This window comes from Melospiza melodia, chromosome 8 (assembly GCF_035770615.1).
Source record: "Melospiza melodia melodia isolate bMelMel2 chromosome 8, bMelMel2.pri, whole genome shotgun sequence".
In the NCBI taxonomy this organism is placed as follows: Eukaryota; Metazoa; Chordata; class Aves; order Passeriformes; family Passerellidae; genus Melospiza; species Melospiza melodia.
The window spans coordinates 19,399,363-19,419,511 of record NC_086201.1 but is presented as its reverse complement, the minus strand read 5'-3'; the positions used below and the strand labels follow the sequence as shown (position 1 = coordinate 19,419,511).

The 20,149-nt window shown below is 41.6% G+C and overlaps 2 protein-coding genes across 4 annotated transcripts; both read left to right on the top strand.

Moving 5' to 3' along the window:
• The first annotated feature begins 25 nt into the window (after positions 1 to 25).
• Positions 26 to 6,272, top strand: LOC134421020 (cilia- and flagella- associated protein 210-like). Its single transcript, XM_063161399.1, has 9 exons — positions 26 to 124; positions 735 to 1,001; positions 1,244 to 1,417; positions 1,510 to 1,706; positions 2,598 to 2,754; positions 3,755 to 3,894; positions 4,699 to 4,891; positions 5,213 to 5,377; positions 5,874 to 6,272. Exons 1-9 carry the CDS (start codon positions 26 to 28, stop codon positions 6,081 to 6,083), a joined length of 1,602 nt encoding a protein of 533 aa, XP_063017469.1. The 3' UTR covers positions 6,084 to 6,272.
• A 1,554-nt stretch (positions 6,273 to 7,826) lies between these two features.
• Positions 7,827 to 15,992, top strand: LOC134421321 (cilia- and flagella- associated protein 210-like). 3 transcript variants are annotated; one of them, XR_010028566.1, is made up of 8 exons: positions 7,827 to 8,109; positions 8,870 to 9,026; positions 10,016 to 10,155; positions 10,442 to 10,634; positions 11,181 to 11,345; positions 12,030 to 12,133; positions 12,872 to 13,036; positions 15,588 to 15,992. XR_010028566.1 is itself a non-coding variant. In XM_063162097.1 (7 exons), the coding sequence occupies exons 1-6, from the start codon at positions 8,012 to 8,014 to the stop codon at positions 12,129 to 12,131; spliced, it is 855 nt and encodes a 284-aa protein (XP_063018167.1). In that variant the 5' UTR covers positions 7,827 to 8,011; the 3' UTR covers positions 12,132 to 12,133; positions 15,588 to 15,992. The 3 variants fall into 3 exon arrangements, 2 of the variants coding, with proteins under 2 accessions (XP_063018167.1, XP_063018168.1); XM_063162097.1 differs by lacking the exon at positions 12,872 to 13,036; XM_063162098.1 differs by having other exon boundaries at positions 12,872 to 15,992.
• The last annotated feature ends 4,157 nt before the right edge of the window (positions 15,993 to 20,149 follow it).

The window sequence follows — 20,149 nt, the reverse complement described above, 5'->3', positions numbered from 1 at the left end:
GGACAGAGGGAGAGGATCAGGTCCGATGCCTGCCGGGAGACTGATCAGCAACGGCATCTGGAAAACAGAGTTTGACACCGGTGTCACTCCAAGAGAAAGCCTCCTTACCTTTCAGATATGGCCTGTCAGTCTGCTGCAAATCACACAACTTCTACAGAACATCACCCTGTACAGAGTGCCACTCCCTTCAAAACGGGTGGTGACACTTGAAAGAGCATTTCACAAAACCTAGACATCAACTAGAAAAGCTGCATTTACACCTGCACACGTGTGTGCGAGCCTAATGCAACAAAGAAATCCTAGTCTTGCCAACAAATCAAAAACTTCTACAACAGAACTATTTCAGTAAATATGATGAGTGTGCAGGACATGGAAGTAAGGCACAGTCTGTGCTCAAACTGCTGCCTCATCCAGCCAGCAGAACGGCTTCACCAATATTCCTCTTTTCATATTGGGAATGGTCTCTGCTCCCTGCTGTTCTAAGAATCATGCCCAAGTACTGCCTGGGAAGTGTGTTACTACAAGCCAAGCCCACACAGACACACAAACAGGCAAGGGCACGTACAAACAGTCCAGGCAGTCAGTGCCCATCCAAGTAAACGCACTGCTCTTAGGCAGACTACAGATACAGACACGCTGTCTTAGCTCTGGCGTTTGGGATGGGGGACTAAGTAACACTAAGGATAACTTAGTATTGTTACCATGCCAGCATTCAAATTCTGATACACATTTGACTATTGGATTTTCTGGTATCAAGTAACCTTCATATTTTATGCTCCCTCTGCACAGCACATCATTGGAAAGAAAAGGATGTTCTAGATGAGTTTTTCCTTCGAAAAGAAAGAGATCTTCGCCAGGTCATTGTATTACCAAAAGCACAATGGGAAAGGATTCAGGGCTGCATTAGAAAAGCACCATACACTGATGAGAAAAAAGAACAGGAAGAGGTAGACTTGGACTCCAAAGATGCTGGAAAAGAAGACGCACGCAATGCCACTCTGGTAAGTACAAGATACATTTGTAAACAAGTTGCTTTTGTATATACAAAACCACACATAGTAACATTTCTAGCTATACTCCCTTTGTTTAACATTTGCTTTTGAATATGTATTTCAGCTAAATGCCATTTAAATATGTTTAACATCTAACTTAAACATTTTTATTTTTTTACTTAAAGCTAAAATGTAAAGTAAAAAAACAATCCAAAATTTAAGTATGATTTTTAATTTTGTCTACGCTGTAGAACCTGATAAAACAGAAACTTCAAGCCAAAAAATTACGTGAAGAAAAGGAAGAGGAAGAAAGAAAGTTACTTGATTTGGAAGAAGCAAAGTTCCAAGCAGCAAAACGGAAGGAGGTTATTGATCGTGCAAAAACCTACCTATTTTATCAGGACGACAGAATGAGACAGTTCCATGTCTGTTGACAACTTATATTTTACATTGAAATTGTACTGAATGTCTCTAAAGACTTCTGAACATAAAAATGACTTTAAATGTTCTCTTGCAGAGTGCACTTCTACTTGCTAAGGTCCTAAACGAAAGAGATGCTCAAGTTGAATTTCTAAAGTCAAGATTAGTTGATACCAAAAAGAAGGACTATGAAGAAGAGCAACGTCGATTTAAAGAACATATTCTCAGTGAGCAAGAAAAAGCACATCAGCATTATATGAATAAACAGGCACTATGCAAAGATCAGTTACAACAGTAAGTAATCATTAAAAGCAACCCTACTTCATTATTTACTTAAACTCTTCTCAAAATACATTCTATGAGGTTTTTACAAAAACTTGCTAATAGTTTCACAAATGCCATTCTTTTAAAAGAAGATCACAGAAGATCTTGCCCAAAAGGGAAAAGCTATATGCATTTTTAGTTGCCAACAGTCTGTATGCAAAATTGCCTCTTGGAAGCATCAGCAGGTTTTAGTCAAATCACTGTTCAAATGTTGCTAATGAAATTTAAGTGTACTTTACTCAGTTTTTGTTCCAGACAAGGAAAAGTTTAAATTAGATTTTCCATTTACCCATAATGAGCTTCCAGATTGCACAACAAGAGAAGGCATTACTGTAATTTCTAATCCTTCTCTCAGGTTTTCTGTAAATCTTATGGAGTGGTCCCCAGTGGTATTTATAGGACTGGCCCTGGAGATCTGATAAAAGGAATCGAATTTCCCAAGGCAGAGAAAGGGTTCTAAGTCTGGTCTTACATATTCCAGGCACAACACATAGATCCTTGCAGAACTTAGTACAGAACATTACCAGTTTAAGCTGCTGCCCACATGGTATGGTGGGTCATACTGGGGAAATCTTTTTCTCCAAGGATGCTGCAGATATAGGCCAGAGCATTACCAATGCAGTGGTGTTAATGAGTCATCCAGCTAAAACTTCTCACCACGACACTGCAAACTGTGAGCATGCCATGTAGCTCATTTCTGACCAGGGTTACCATTACAAACAATCATGCTGTTATTCACCTCTGATATTCTACCTACCTTCAACTCAGAGCATCACGTTCTTCACTGTAAGGTACCTATGGTCGTGCAGTTCATTACTTCTTGCAGTTCCTAGACACTTTATTCACCTTTGTCTGATTCAGAATAAAGGAGCGTGAGCATCTGGCAGATCTGGCCAAAGAGGAAAAAAAAAGAGAAGAGGAAGAATTACAGAGATCAGTCCAACTGTACCAACTGGAAACTCAGAGACAAAAAGAAAAGGAACACGAGGAAAAACTTGCACGCCGGAAGCTGTATCATGTAAGTAGAAGGAAAGCAGACAGTTCAAAATGTGCATTTCACCTTGGCTGTGATGGCTGGACTCAGCCCACAAATAAAGGGATCTACTGGCAACAGGGTCTTTGCTGACAGCTTTAGGAGCCTGGGATCAAATGGCTACCCTGCCAGTTGCAGGCCATGCCTTTCCTCTGTGCTTTTGAGAAAGACCTCTTGGAGGCCCCTCCCTTCTGGTGTCTGAAGATGCTTTAACTGGTCTATGGTTAAAGATTTGGCTGTAGACCTCAAGGAATATCTCCTTGACTTGAGAACTGGATTTAAGTTTCACATTCCTGCTGTTTTAAGCCCATTTTTCTTTGTTAGAAAGAGGAAATAGACAGACACTGAATTTATCTTTTTAATTTGATTTGATATTTATGATTGCAGAGGTTTAGGGATTTAGTCACGACTTGCTGCCATCTCATTTCATCTTTAAAGGCATGCTACTAAGGTACAAACAAGAACTGCCTCAGAGCAGTTCTAGCCAGCATGCAAAGGACAGTTGTTTTTTTACATAAAAGTATAGAAAACTCTGTTGTGCTTTGGATTAAGCTCTAAGCCATGGGTAGTTTTGGATGAGGTGGGGCCAGGAGCAGAATGATCTATGTGGGTGGTGGTTGGACCATCCCCCTGCCCACGTGTGTCAGTGGGAGCATGGACAACGCTCTCCGCATCGCACAGCAATTTGTTTGTGTGATGCACCAGAGAAGCAGCTGTTTGATGCTCAGTCTGTTTGATGATCAATTCCATTCCCCACCCTCACATTGACTGCCTCCTCTTGATGCATGTTGGAATAGGGAGACAGAAGTAAGTGGAAGTATTCCTTTCTGGTCTTCTCTCTCCTTTCCTGAGGATCCCTTTTCTCTCTTCTGTTTTTGAAAGAAACTTGAGGAGGGGGAACAGGGAGTGATTCCTGTAAGCTGCTACCCAAGGTGCAGATATTCCAAACATCATCTGTTACATCAAGACCATTTTGCCCATACAGGCGTATCTAAATGACCAGAAAATAATCAAAGCAATAGAGGAACAAAACCAAATGGAAGAAGATGAGCAGATCAAAGCTCATTTCAAAGCAAAGGAAATTATTGCCCGGATGAGAAAAAAGAAAGAAGCTGAAATGCGTAGGTAGGTGCAATGCTAGAGTATAAATCATAAATGATCTAAAAATTATACTGTAGTTGTTTTCAGATCACTTAGACTAATGATAAAACACAATCAACAGTTATTCTAACACTTCTACTCATAGGGAGAACAGGGAATTCAGGAGAACAAGGAAATTTTTTCACAGGTTCCTTAGTAAGAATGTCAGGGAGCAATCTCACCTTTCAAAGTACAGAGGCTTATCAAAGTGCAAAGCTTTGCACCAGTATATTGTGAAGAGTGATTTTCATATGGCCTGCCAAATCTCCACCTCCTCAACAATTAAGACAATTAAGATCCTTGATGAAAATATTTTTGAGTATAAGCTACATTTCTCTGAGTCAGCTCAAGAAAAATGATTTGACTTCTCAACAAGGCCCAAATATTAATTAACAACATCATTTTCTTAAGGGAAGATATTTTATCAGTTTAACATTAAGGGTACCATGTGATGATACCACTGAGTCAATCTAAGAGTTTTCTTCCCTTCCTGCTTCTGGCCAACATTCCCCTCCTGCTGGCAAGATGCTTGCTGGAATCCTTACTGAGTGATGCAGCTCATTACTGCAACAGAAACTAGTGATACAAGAACACTGGGAACATTTATTTGCTAAAGCAGATGATATAAAAATAAACCAAACAGGAGGAACAGGAGGAGATCAGGAGTTGGGTGGGTGGGCCAGCCTGTGTGTGACAGAACTCTAGAGCCTGAATTGCTGAGTCTGGTAGCTTCAGGTAGACCCAGATGTGTTGCCCTGGTATGTTATGGAAGCTCGTGTTCTTCTGCAGACAAGTACAGGAACAACGGGACAAAATCATCAGTCAATTAGCTGAACAAATGAGTGAGGCATTAAGGAAGGAAGATGATCGACTGGCTAGAGATGCTGCAAGAATAGAAGCTGAAGAAGAAAAAAAGCGCAAAGAGAAAGAAGCAAAACAAAAGGCTGCCCTAGAATCTATTGCTGAACACAGAGCCACTGAGGTAAGAAACGTGGGCTGATCTTACTTCTGCTTACCCCAGCTGAGGAGCCTGGCCCAGACCACAGCTGGTGACTCTGGTGCCAAGCATCAGCAGGCTTCAGCAAGTCTGCTGCCACCTTTCCTGGAGTCCCCTCTCCCTTTCCCCCTTCTGTGTTGGGCACACCTCTGCCAGGGCTGCTGGAAACCCTGGGCTTGGGCACTGGGCAGCCACAGTGACCGTGCTGATCGGAGTGCTGGTTCAGGGCTGCTTCTGCACAGAGATACAACTTCCAGCTGAGCAGGCCAGCTCCTTGTTAACTCCTGTGTGTTTTGTGAACTGCAGATGAAGTTGAAAGAGGAAAAGGAGAGACAGGAGAAAGAGGAGGCTGAAAAAGAACGTGATAGGTTAATGGAAGAAGCCCGCATCCACCTGGAAATGGAAAACAAAAGAAAACATGGACGAGATGAGGCAAACAGAGAAGTACAGAAAATTCACCTCCAGCAAATGGTAAATAGAAAGCTTCAGAAAGAAGCTTGCACCTAAACCAATACACTAGCTGCTGCTAAGAGAAAGAGAAGAAGTTTGCTGCTTTGTTTGGATTTTATTGTTTGTTGGGTTGTTTTTAATCACATGTGCTCGGCATATGCTGGTGTTGGAGACCAGCCTCCTCAGAGCATTGCTGCAAGTCAAGGCTGGTTTGCAAGGACAGATCACATCCTGTCCTGTGCCATTAGGACATTTTTACAACCATGCACTGCTGTCCTCTTGTATCTTCTGGGCAGGTCACCAAAGAGCAGCAGCTAATTCTGATGTTCACTCAGCTATTCAATGTACCCTTTCTGGGGAGATAAGGCAGGGGAGAGAAGTGGGGAGGGATGATAAGTGCCAAGTTTCAGCTAAGGATGCCATAGACCTTCTGTAAGCTTTTACCCTCTCTCAGCTCTACAGGATGATGATGTTGAGAACAAAATACTAAGCTTTGTTATTCCCTTTTCTTCATCAGGCTGAAAAGCAGGCAAGAAAAGAGCAGGAAAAGCAAGCAGACTTGGACTACAATGCTCAGAGAGAGGCTATTGCACTTTATAAAGAGCAAGAGTTTCAGAAATATGCAAAGGAATTAATTGAAACAGAATCCAAGACGACACATCATCTTTATCCTCTTCTCAAAGCATGTGAAAGTGGAAGAGGACTTGGACATAGGCCATTTTTCTGAGAGAAGAAGAAATAAATACTAGTTTCCAAACATATAATTCTATGTTGGGACCCAGTTACCTTGTTGTAACTGTAGTGCTGCTCAAGAAACAAAAAAATGAAGCAATGTTTTTGTTTAAAAAAGTTTTTTAAACTGTCCACCAAGGAAAGGCAGAAGCCATTTTCAAGTTAAATAAATGTTTTTCAACCATACAGGCAGAGTTAACTGTAAATTATTTATATCAAATATATACCATGAATCTAGACTTCCACTTGAAAAAATAAAAGATTGCCATATAATTGGTTGTATTCAAACCTCCCCAGCCTATTTCATGAATGTTAGTTTATTAAACTTGAGACAGGAATTCATATTATATAACTGTAAGCCATTCCAGCCAAAAGCTCACTACTTCTGTTATATTTTTAATATTCATTGATCTAAAAATTCACTGTCCCAGGTTACAACACAGGGGACAAAAAAAAGAGAACATATGTGAAAGTTAGAACAGTTAGGGTGTGCAGTTTTGGTAGTATTTTGCAACTATGTCTGAAAAACAAATGTCATACTATAAATCAGTTTTATTACATGAAAATATAAATGTAAATTGATTCCAGCCCTTAAAAAGTCACCAAAGAGACAAATAGGTCCCAATAGCTGTAAATAGGGCCTACAAAATTAGCACATCAACAGGAGACAACATAGTTGGGCTGTTCCTTCAAAAAAGCTAACAGCAATTCAGGCTGTAAACAGATGTGATCTATTAAATAGGTAAACAGATGTGATCTAAAAATTGTCTCTCAGATTCCCCAGCAATTTTACTCACCAACACCCAAGCCACAGATACATTTCCCTCCTTAAGCTTAGGTTTCTTTCATTTCCTTGCCTTGGAAATTAGGGATTCCTGCAATGACTTCCTCCACCAGGACTCTGGCCTTTAAACAGGGTATCCCTCTAGCCTGGTGTCCGCTGGAAGCAAAGCCCAAGAAACCTGAAACTTCGCTTTGTTGCACCCCACAGCTGCCAGTCTCTGCTGGCCAGACCAGAAAATAATACATGGCCTTCAAAAAATCCAAAAAAGGACTCTTGCCAATATTTTAGTTTTGAACGTGGGTCTTTGGTGTGTCCTCAAGTTTCTTGGCCTATCTGCCGAAAGCAGCCAGGCCTTGGAAAAAGCACAGGGCTTCGAGGAAGATGCGAGCCTACCCTGGAGGCACGGTACCTCCAGCGAGCTGAGGGCCGAGCCGAACTGGCTGTACCTCCCCACACTGTGCAAACCTGGCTGTGAGGGCGGGGCTGTCCTTCCCGGGGGCAGCAGCCACCTCCTCGAGAAGTCTCCCAGGCAAGGCAAGGGGTGAATGCCCGGAAGGAGAAGGAGGCCCGACCTCCTCATCCAGCTCCCAGAGCCGCCAAGCGCTCCGGGCCCCGGCAACAGGCAGGCCTGGCGGGGCGAAGGTGCTTGTGAGGCGCGGCAGCGCACGGAGCCCGGCCGAGCGCCACGGCCCCGGCCCCGGAGAACCGGCGGGAGCAGAAGGACAGAGGCGGAGGCGCCATTTCAGCCTCTTACCGGGTACGGACGCTCCGCAAGGAAACGAAATGTTGAGAACAGGTTTCGGAGAAGGGTCCGGCCTCCGAGGCTGGGGGATGGCTGGGGGATGGCTTCCTCCCCGCCCCTCCCCTCCCTCCGTGTGTGACGGACCGGCCGCTGCCCGCCCGCAGCTCCCCGGGGCGGGGCTGGGCGGGGCGCGGTGCCGCTCCATCTATCGCGACACAGCGCCGTCGCCCTCTCAGGCGCCATTCCAGCCTCGGCGCCGGAACGCTTCCGCGGCCACCGCCTTTGAGCGGGGCGAGAGAGGGAGCCCCCATTTCCCAGAAACAGAGCCGTCGGTGAGGATCCCTGCTTCGCCTTCGGCAGGCGTTCCGTGTGCACGAGGCGGCGAAGAAGGCCGGCGATGGACCGCGATGGGCCGGACGCCATTCGGCGGGAGGCAGAGGTGGAGCGTGGCCGCTACCTGAGCCGCCGCGCCGTGGCCCAGGAGCAGCTGGCGCAGTGAGTCCGGCGGCGGGGCCCGGGAGCGGGGCGAGAGGCTTTGGGTTAAAACCTCACCGGGGCAGGCCCGGCCCGGGCGGGTCCCGGCGGCACGGCCCGCCGAAAGGGGCGGCTCTTGGGCGCTAACCCGCGTTTCGTGCCCGGGGCTCCGTGACTCACTGCTTTTGAACGAGGGTTTTAGATCATCCTCACCTCGTGGTCTGACTGACCTTTCCCCACCCTCTGTAATTCTGTTCTCCAGCTTCCGAAACGTCTCTTGCATGTCTATCCCAACACATCCAACAAGACTGGCTCAATTCTGGCACCGAGAGCAAGTGGCTGGTCCCACTATTGCTGCTTCTCCTTTTCTAGAACCCTTCCCACTTCCAGCTGGCATGGGCATCATGGCCATGTCTTGTACAGGGCTGTGGCACTGCTTAGAAGCCTGCTGCGTGCTGGAAAAGGCCGAGGTTGTACAGGGAGTGGGGTAACAATGAAACAGGCAAATCACATTCAATCTAACATTTGAGTCCATACACTGTGCATGTTCACTTTTGCTAATATTGACTTCCCTAGTGCCCTCAGACTGGAATTGAGCTTTCGCCAAAGAATTTGGCGCTAGCTTATAGAAACTTATTCTGGTTTTGATCTCTGATATTTTACTTCAAAGTATCAGGGTTTTCTACTGTTAAAGTACCTACAGATGTGCATAATCTATATCTGTTAATTATTACTTCATGCTGCCCCTAGCTCATTTATGCACTTCCCTTTTCTGATTCAGAATAAAGGAGCACAAGGATCAAGCAGATCTGGCTAAGCAGGAAAAGAGAAGAGAAGGGGAACGAATACAGCAATCAAGCCAATTGTACCAACTAGAAATTCAGAGAGATAAAGAGAAGGATCAGGAGAAAAAAGTCGAATTCCAGAGGCAGCATCATGTAAGTAGCAGGAAAGCAGACAGTTCAAAATACATATTTCACCTTGACTGTGATGGTTGGACTCAGCCCACAAATAAACAGCATTGTGGGTAACAGGGTCTTTGCTGACAGCTTTAGGAGCCTGGGATCAAATGGCTACCCTGCCAGTTGCAGGCCATGTCTTTCCTCTGTGCTTTTGAGAAAGACCTCTTGGAAGTTTTAATGAGGCACCTGAACTTTGACTGTTTTACAATGGAAAAGTCTGCAGGAGTCAGCAAGGAGATTGTCCTTGACTTGAGAACTGCATTTAGGTTCCATGTACTTGCTCTGTTTTAAGGCCATTTTTCTTTGTTAGGGAGAGGGAATAGCCTGAGTATGACAATATCTTATAAACTTGATGACCTGAGTTCTGTTTCCCTGCCAATACCTGCTTGAGCAGGGAAACTGAAGTAGAGGTACTGTGTTGATTCATTACCATGTGAGGGAGTAAAAGGAGAGAATTCCCATTAAAACCCTACTTGCTTTTTTTCCTTTCATGCTCCTCACCCCAAGTACACAAATTTCCCCCCATTTCCCCCCAACCTTGTACGTGCAACAAAAGCTATACATACTGCCAAGCTGTACAAGTGCCATTTCTGAGTCATTACAAAATGCCTTATTTTGATGGTCTACAGACTTATTGTTCAAGCCCTTCAGAGTCTGCACCATATGAATGATAGACAGGATGGGAACAGTACAGCTGGAGCCACTGGGAATGTAGAGGAGAGAATATAAAGATGCTATAAGCCCGGAGCCACAACCACATACTAATTTTACTTTTGCTTGTGGTTTGTGATAAGTAGATAATAAAAATTTTCTTTTATCTCTGGGTTTCTATCTTCTGTAGCTTCTTCACTGATGTAAAGAACTCCATATTACTGGTTAGCCTGAAGTATTTGCTAGAATTTGTTTTTAGTTCATGTTTCCAAAATCTAGTTCTACATGACAATAAACGTTTTCCATTTAAACAGGAATATGTAGCTGAACAGAAAATATTTAAAGCTGAAGAGAAAGAAAAAGAAGACAAAGATGATGATCGGATTAAGGCTTATATCAAAGGAAAAGAAATGATGGCTGATCTGACAAGAGAAGAAAATGCAGAGACTAACAGGTGAGTCCAGGGGTAATTTTCAGTGATAAGATTCAAACTTGCAATTTCATTTTGTGACAAACAGTGTTCTCAGTAGTTACATCATCGAGATCAGAACTTTAATGCAAGCAAGTTTTCTGTAATTAAAACTTGGGAATAGAAAGTGCAGAAAAAATGCTTACCAGTTCCAGTAGCTGTTGGGGTGGAGGTAGGATTGTTGGTGTTATTAGAAGAAACAGGTACCAATTGCCTCTCATAATCTGAGCAGATGTCCTGGGATGTTACAGTAATTCATGTTCTCCTGCAGGATGATAGAGAAGCGTAAGGACAAAGCTTTTGAACAATTAAATGCACAGATGAATGAGAAATTTAAGATTGAAGATGATCGTCTTGCTAGAGGAGCTGCAGAGGTAGAAGTTGAGTACCAAATAAAAGATAAAGAGAAAGAAATGAAAAAAAAGGCTGCTCTTGAATCCATTGAAGAAAACAGAGTCACTGTGGTAAGAAACAGGAGCTGTCCTTGTTCCTCTTTCTGTCTCTTATTCCTACTTGTGCATAGGAATAGTGTTTGGAAATGCCAGTTTCTAGCAGAGCCTGGAGTGAGACACACATGCACGTTCTCACCAGTTGCTTTTCATTTATAATCTAGAATTATAGAACTAAATCCTTAAGAAGGGTGCAGGCCACATATCTGGTGATCCTCTCTTCAAAAAAATCAGACTGGGAAGGCTCTGTAATTTGTGCAGATTGCACTGCTTACCCCAGCTGAGGAGCCTGGCCCAGACCACAGCTGGTGACTCTGGTGCCAAGCATCAGCAGGCTTCAGCAAGTCTGCTGCCACCTTTCCTGGAGTCCCCTCTCCCTTTCCCCTTCTGTGTCGGGCACACCTCTGCCAGGGCTGCTGGAAACCCTGGGCTTGGGCACTGGGCAGCCACAGTGACCGTGCTGATCGGAGTGCTGGTTCAGGGCTGCTTCTGCACAGAGATACAACTTCCAGCTGAGCAGGCCAGCTCCTTGTTAACTCCTGTGTGTTTTGTGAACTGCAGATGAATTTAAAAGAAGAAAAGAAGAGAGAGGAAAAAGAAGAGGATGAGAAGGATCGTAATCAGTGGATGACAGAAAATGATGTCTACTTGGAAATGGAAAAAGCCAAGAAACAAAGACAGCGTGATGCAAGCATGGAAATACAGAAATTTCAGCTCCAGCAAATGGTAAATAGAAGAACTTTATACTGTCAGCTCCTTCAGAAAGAAGCACGCTTCTAAATCCATAGTACTAGACCTATTGGACAGAAGAGAAGAGGGGGGGTGAGAGAGAAAGATTGCTGTGGGTGTGACGTACATATTTTGTTTGGTTTTTACCTGTGTGCACTGGAGCTGCTGATGTTGGAGAGGTGACTGTATCTATGGGCCACAGGAGGCTTGTTTGTGGAATGAGAAGGTTACTGCTGAAAACTTGACAATGCATGGTACACGTTTCAGAGGTTTATGGGCCTCCTCTTGGAGCAGTAGAACAGAAGCCTCTTCCAAGTGGACTTGGCCCATATGAGTCAGGGAGGATTACTGTGAGGGCTGGTAATAAGAGATCAACAAGGACAGATCACATCCTGTCCTGTGCCATTAGGACATTTTTACAACCATGCACTGCTGTCCTCTTGTATCTTCTGGGCAGGTCACCAAAGAGCAGCAGCTAATGCTGATGTTCACTCAGCTATTCAATCTACCCTTTCTGGGGAGATAAGGCAGGGGAGAGAAGTGGGGAGGGATGATAAGTGCTAAGTTTCAGCTAAGGATGCCATAGACCTTCTGTAAGCTTTTACCCTCTCTCAGCTCTACAGGATGATGATGATGTTGAGAACAAAATACTAAGCTTTGTTATTCCCTTTTCTTCATCAGGCTGAAAAGCAGGCAAGAAAAGAGCAGGAAAAGCAAGCAGACTTGGACTACAATGCTCAGAGAGAGGCTGCTTTCCATCGGGATCAAGCATTTCGGAGATAAAGGTAGTGAGTAACTGAATCGGTGCCATTACTGGATGTAACTTCTATTCTCCAAACATTAAAGGGAGGAACAAGATGTGGGCTTCCTAATTAGGACAACTGCAAGAATGGTGGAGTGGATAACCTGCAGTACTAAAAACAGTAAAAATGGGGGGGTGAGTGGGTGAAGATGGTTGATGCAATGCCCTCCTGCCTCATATATGAGCCCCCAGCTTGCTCAGGACTGAGAAAACACTTGGCATTTTGCCATGACTTTTAAAGCCTGCTTTGGCCCTCAAAGCTCTGCCTGAGGGCAGGGCCAAGAACTCTCCTCAGGGCCAGCACAGACTGTTATTGTCTTGGTCAGTCCTGCTGTGGTCTGGGCGGCTGTGCACGTTTTGGATAGAAGAACATGGCTGGGTGGAGCTGACTGACTCTGTACCCATGTCAATTAGCATGGCCCATTATTCTGTAATTGAGCCAAAGCACAGTTAGTAGAAACAATGAAGACTTGTTTCAGAACCTCACTTCTGACCTAAAGTAAAAGACTAACATTGCTACACTATCAACTAAAAGTCACACAGAGTTCTTTCCAGCTATCTTGGAGTAGTTAATTTTGAAAATTACATATTACAGAAAGAGACATGGCAATTAACTTGTAAGATTGTCCCTCAGTACTTTTTTCCTTCCTTCACTAATGAAAAATGTATTTCCCTTCTCTCTGAGCTAGTGCTCATTTTATTACATCAAGCTTTTTTTCAGCAAGCAGAAAGAATGGAAACTTTTATAAAAGCCTTTTGATGGCAGAAGCTGGAGCCTTAAGAAGTATTGACTACAGCAGGAGTGGTGCTGAAACCTGCAGAGCTCGATAATGCTCCAAATGAATCCCTAAGTGCAAATTTGCACATGCTCACTACTATGCAATTGGTGAGTTCAACGGGCTTTTAGTCTCCTTGCACAGCAGCAAGAAACAAGGTGGATTGCAGCCTCATTTCCTACTCAGCTTCCAGAAATGTCCTATTCTGCAGATTACGTACATCTATATTTGAAGTCTACAGCCTGCTTCCATCAGGCTTCTACTCCTTTTACTTTGAACATCTACAGAAAACCCATCAAACCCATTAAACTCCAGTACCAGAAAACAACTCTTCATTTCAGTACATCTAGAATAAAGTGGGAATTATGTGTATTTTTAAAGCATGTTGGCTAAATATAGATTTAGTTACCCAAATTCAGCATGAAAAAAATCCAGCAGCAATCATGATCTTAATTTATTCTGTTGACTCTGAGATGCACATACTTTGTATGCTTGTTTTAAATTACTAATTCTAATTAGTAATTTTCTGTAAAACCTCTGTAAAGCATAGTGTGATGACACTAGATCAGAATGGCCACAGGTGGTGCAATGTTGCTGGTAAAAGGTGTCCTGTGTAAGGCAGGAGGTTGGTCTAGCTGCTCACCAGAGTCCTTTTCAGCTGCCATTTAAAGATAGGGAGATTAAAATACAGGGAGATAAACTGCAGCTGATAAGAAACTGTTGACCTGGAAGAACCTACTCATTGAGAGGTACCTTCATTTAATGCCTAGGGCCACTCTTGTGTAGTTATTTGCTGGAGTCATCCTTCCTGAAGGCATTTAGATGTGTAGATGATGCTTAGGGACATGGATTAGCTAGTGTTGGACTTCAGTACTGAGTTAACAGCTGAACTTGATCTTAAAGGTCTCCTCCAGTCTGAATTCTATAAAGTTTTAATTAAAAGCTAGCAAATCAGAAAATGCTTTGAGAAATACTTTGACTAGTAAACTCTAATTATTGGTTTTGTTCAAAAAAGCATCCTCTCAGTTATTGTTCTGCTTCAGGACATTGCAGCAGGTGAGAGTCATGATAGATATTAGCCTTGTTTGAAGACCAAGACCTTAGAAATGCAAGGCAACCCCTCAGAGGGACTGAAACTGAGACCTTAAATGCAGCTGCATTTTTTCCACACTTGTGATCCAATTCTGGAAAGAGAACTTAAGTTTGAACATGTGTGCCTCCAGTGTCTGACATGGCACGCTCCCAACAGTATTTCAGCTCACACCTGTGTGGCAGTGCAAAGGTAAGAGTACTGTTCTCATGGATCTAATACAACTCCTACCTGGAAATGGAAGAGAACAGCTCTCTACAATGCCTAACATCCTAAGGGAATTTGAATTAACTAACTGTTCAGCTCTTTGCTGTTAGGTAGTGTTCCAGGTGGACTTACTAGGTCTGCGCAAGTTCTTTTTGCATGTCTTTGCTACCAGTTAACTCTGAGTAAGTTTTAAGAGGATACATACCTGGAAACAAATGGCCCACGAACAGAAGAGCTGGCACCGTGGGACTATTTAGGATGAACATTTTCACATCCCAATACAGACTTGCTCTATACTTCTGAAAAAGAAAAAAACCAAACTGTTCAAAGCTTCCTTGAAACATGTTCCTTGTCATGTTAGGTCAAATAATTTACTGCTTCAACAGCTAAATTCTTTCAGATGTCTGTTATTAACTTAGGCCTTCCTGTTACCTCTTGAATGGAAGAGTGCTGCAGCTAGTCTGTAATCTTCCTCCTTGTTCTGGCAGTGCATCCTTGTTTCTGATACTGATCTTCCTTCCTGTTCTGGAGGGTATTTTTGAGAGTTAGAAAATTCACTACCTCTGAAAAGCATGCAAAAATCCCCATAATCAGTGAAGGCTAAGATGGTAGAGGGAGGTAAAGGTGAGAGATTAGAGATCATGTGAGACATTTTCTTTGGAATTATCTTAATTTTTTTCTGTTTAGACTGAGTCGTGGTATAGGCTTTGTTAAGCCTGTAATGTGTGAAGTCATTGCTTTCATACTACTGCACTCCCACCACTTTAACCTAAATTTCTTTTTGTTTTGGTATATCATGGTTTTTTTATTACTAGATATTTAAGTGATACATGAATGGTTCAAATGTGTCCTCTGATCTGGTAAACCAGTCTCTAATAAGCAGTCTTAAAGCAGAGCTGTTTGTAGCTTGCTGACACTATTCTGTATAAACCAGCGCAACACTTTGTTTTTCTGTGGATTTTCTCAGCTCCAGATCATTATCCAGAGAAATTAACAGTTCTGGTGGGTACTGAAGGGCTTTAACATCAGCACTGCAGGTCCAGGAAAATTCAACACTGCATCTCTGATAACATAGTAATTGCACCCCCCCATCCCCAATAAGTAGCATCTGGACTGACTGCTTTTCTGTGTAAAAGGAAAATAAGCAAAGATTAGAAAGAAAAAGCAGCATGTACTGAAGTGTGTGTTACTGAGCAGACCAAGAAAAATCCAACAACTGGCACAGTGCACAAGGGCAAAGTTTGGAACTATCTTTGGTAAAGCTTATAAGTATTTCTGCATTAGTTTCAGCTACAATCTATCAGTGCATATACAATTCATAGAAGCTACTAATTATACACTTAAACTGTTTATTTTTTCTTCAGAAACACATATTACCACTACAGAAGCATCTAGAAAGGAGTAAGAAGCTAGCCACTCACTCCTCCCAACTTCTGTGCCTGCAAAACCAATCAGTGCCTGAGAGCAAAGGCTGTGGACCAAGTTACAAGACATGCTGTTTGCTGCAACCTGCCTATAACTCAAGCTCAAGAAACAAGTGCTATAGCTTGCAACTGTACTTGAACTATCTAACTTTATTATGGAACAAAGCAGTATTCTTTTCAGAAAGTCAAATGGTAACAACCAAAGGTAAACTATCAGTTCATCTGTACTGTACTCCTTGAATATTCCTGGGCCTCCAGGCTTAACTCAAACCTTCTGTTTTGACTTGAAAAAAAAAATCTTACTCAACAAATAAAATTGGATACATCTGTCTGTAAACAATATAATCCATGTTGATTGTACCTTTTTTTGGTGACAGTTTTCTACTTACTTTTACTTTGGAGAATGCAGTGAAAGGTAGAAACAGTATCTTGAGAAGTTGTGGCATTGTTTGAGTCTTTTAATCCTTTATGGGAGATGTTTGCAACAAGACTGCATCTAGCACTCCAGCTACCCTGACTACAGAAAATGGGAAAAACACTTTCCTGTCATCTCCTAAGCACTCTGCTGCCAACCAGCCAGGCTGTGATGCTGCTGTAGGTGACTTTTTGATTAAAAGTTGTTTTTTCACTCCGTTCCAAACTGACTGTAAGCTGTGTTCAGTCCATTTACATTCAGACTGAACAAACAGTTCTTCTGCAGTGAAAACTATTCTGCTTTACATTTAGACACACACACACAGACTTGTATTTTTTTCAAGTAAAAGACCATAGTTGGCAACAAGCAGAATTTGCAATTAGACACTAGGCCAGCTTCATTACATAGCTGCGTTTTTATATGTTACAATATAGACATAATAGATTCTCATTTGCCATTCTGTTGTAAGAAATTCTTAATTGCACCGACTGTTTGACACTATCATCTAATGTAACGTGGAATAAAAATCTAACTTCACATCATCACTAAAAATTTATTGATCTTGGCTTAACTGAGGAGGTAATACCCTGAGATGAGATGACTCTGCCTTGTAAATCTATACTCAAAGTATCAGCATGTCAGAAGGCTGGAGGCTGGCCAAGCACATTTACCCTGAGATGAGCTCACCTGGTCAGAGCATGGTGCTAATAATGCTGAGCTCATGGGTTTGATCCTGCATGGCCCACTCACCTAAAAGCTGACCTGATAATTCTTGTAGGACCCTTCCATCTTGGAATATCCTGTGAATTTACAAACACAGACTCCACAATATGAGTTAGAAACAATTATTTCTCTAAATGCAGAAGATGCTAATACTGCAAGAAGCACATGTGGCAGACATGGAATACACTAACAAATAAGCAAAAAAAGCATTTATTTCTCAGAAGTGCTTTGGTACATAACTTGCACATTTCAAATCAAGAATTCATTCTCTCAGCTTACAACTAAATAATCTTCCCTGTTACAAACTATAAATTACAAAATGTCCAAAAGACTATGATTAATTAAAACATACTCTGCTAAATGCTACATGCACAATGCTGCTGGTATAATTAACAACTATTTTAGCTGAAGGAACCCAGTTATCAACAAGCTCCTCTTACTATTGTTCAGAATTTAATATACCAAAATTCTTTCCAATCCTTTCAACCACTCTTTCCAATAGCAGCTATGGTAATGCCACATAGAGAATACCTTTTATCATGGGGATATGTAGCCATGTCTGACTTCCGGCCAAAAATAGCAAGTTTCCAAAAGTGCTTTCCATATTGCAAAATTTAAATTCAAAATCAGGGTGCTGCATTAGTTCAGCTTATTTAGTCCTTTTAATGTCCTAGAACTTCCGTGAGTACAAATATAAGTTTAAAACCAATTATATGCATATTCAGCAGTTCAAGATTTCTCCTCTGAACTTATGCATGCTAACTGCCCTATTAGTTTTATTTGAACAATGACTGTCTGATTAGGGAAATATACTAACTTATTAATAATTTCAAAAAATATACCTTTACCTTTATGTAGTTTTACTATACACTCATCACCTTTTTCATATTTTATTACTGCTAATCCTTTTGTGAGATTTCATACTAGAACTACAAAACATAATTTCATATGATACTTAAATCATACAAACATGTGAACATTACTTTTGGCCTTTACACAACAAAGTTTTGTTGAAACAGTGTTCGTAATGACATGAATTGTTCAAGGGTGAGAAGTATGACACTACAAGTACATAAGCATCAAAATGGAAAGCTAAAGTTTTCTGCTAGATAACTGCAAACTGTAATAAATTCAAATTTTGTAAAATGCAGTTCACAGACTTTTGATATGCATTTTCTTTAATAATTTAGTTAAATATTGCATTATGAAAATTACTATTTTCAGCAAAGGGAAGGTACATAATAGTTCTTTACATTTTCATTACATTGACTCTGGAAGTGTGGCCAACCATGTCTCCCCCACACACAAAAAAAACTCCTTCAAAACACCAAAACAAAATTAACAAACTCCCAAAAAGAACACTTAAATGGCTGCTGCTTTTATAAAAGTATAGTATGTATATGTTTAGGTTTTCTATTACAAAGAAAGTCCTAAAAGCAGGAATATACATTTTTGCTTATCAGAAAAACAATGAGTCTATCATGCCCCCATAGGTGTTTCCAAAAATACTTTATTTGCTTCAATAAATCAACAGTTCCAGAAAAGGCAGCTAAAGGACTGCTTCTTTTGTTTACATTAACCTAAAATCCATTTGCCAGGCTGACACTATTACAAATCAGACATTATTGGGGATCACTGCAAATTCTTCAATGCATCTGACAAAGAACACTGCAAGAAAAGCCTGTAGTCTGGAATTTCAGGTACAAAGTGCAAAGTTTCAGGCTAAAATTTTAACAACCAAATAGAACAAAGCATTAGAATGTAACCATTGCCTTTTTTCTTTCTTAAAAACAACCAACTGAAACAAAGAACAACTGAAACACCATGGCTGTGTTAAAGCATTAGCAGACAGCAACACATTTTTTACAGGTAATAGTGTCTACATAACTGCACATTCTATCTATCCACCCTCAGCAAGAATTTCTGCTTCTGAGTTGATGGCAGTACCCAGAGAATCCAGCATAAAGTAACAGTCTCTTTCTAACAAAGTTTGGAAAGCCTCTGTCAATTATAAATTCAGCATTCCAGGTATCTATATCTTGCATGGTATTAGTAAAATCTCAGCAGCTATTGTAGATACAACGGAGAAAGCGTGTCTAACCTTTGGAAGTTATTTCAAGCCTGTATGGACACTTCAACATACACTTAGAAAGTTAGTCCAGTAATCCCTGACCTCACTTCACATTGTGTATTGGGGTTCATGAATTCCCTGGAATAAAGTCAGTTCTGGGGTACCAGCAGAAAAAGCTGCACTCTACTGCTTTCTTCCTGCATTCACAATGAAAGATCACAGCATTGTTTTTACTGCCTCTGGAACACTTCCATTCTTCCAAACCAGTCCTCTGAGCAAAAAGTTAATGAATGACATGACACAGATGTTAAAGATGGCACTGAGCTGTACTGTGACTACAGCACAAGGTGGCTCCTGCGAGGCTGACAACAGTAAAGCTCTGTCATTGAGGGAATAAACACACCCAGGACTGCAAGAGCAACAGTCAGTGCCTCCTGACAAGGCAGCAAGAACTGACTAGTGCTTGGGGACAGCTTGCTGTCCCTGGGATTGGGCTTAAGTCCCAACAAATTCTTAATCAGTATTCTCAATTTCCAGTTTGATAAAGAAAAATACAAATCTGGCAAACCCTCCCTTGTATAAGACTGCAATTGTGTTTCTGTTTAAACTACGTGCTCATCAATAAACCAATTTACTAACAAATACAACACAGGCAACTGTATCCCACCTGTATCCCACCGCCTGCAATTTAGTGTAGCCAGCTTTAGAACAAAACCCAAGTACATTAAAAAAAAAGAAAATGGGCTTTGTGCCACCAACTCAGATGAATCTTTAATGTGCTATGAAAGAATTAAAGTCCATTTTTGTACAAATAATTTTCTGAACTGTAACAAAGTCCATACAAAAGGGTATGCAAGTGCGTATTTTAAAATAAGTAGCTACAGCTGCAAACTACAATTTGATTTAATATTTGAGATTTTAAACTAAACACAATTTAAAAAAATATTCTATGGATTGCTGTATTGCTGACTGCCTGTATTTTCCTCCCTTCTTCTACAGCAGAGTCAGTATAGTTGCAGACTGTTTTGTTTACATGCTTATACAAGCTTCAGTGATATTGGCAAGAATATTCTCAGTAGCGCAAATAAACTTCTTCAGCAATAGCTTGCTCATGTGTCAGCTCTATTTAAAATCATGAAACAACATTGCAAAATTTTTAAATGGGACTCTGAAGCACATGGCATGCATAGCACAGTATAAATGGTTAAGCTGTCACACAAAATTTTCTGAAGCCTAACTTCCTGTGTTTACTCTTACTACAGTTCCCCAAAATAGGACTACAACTTCTCCAAA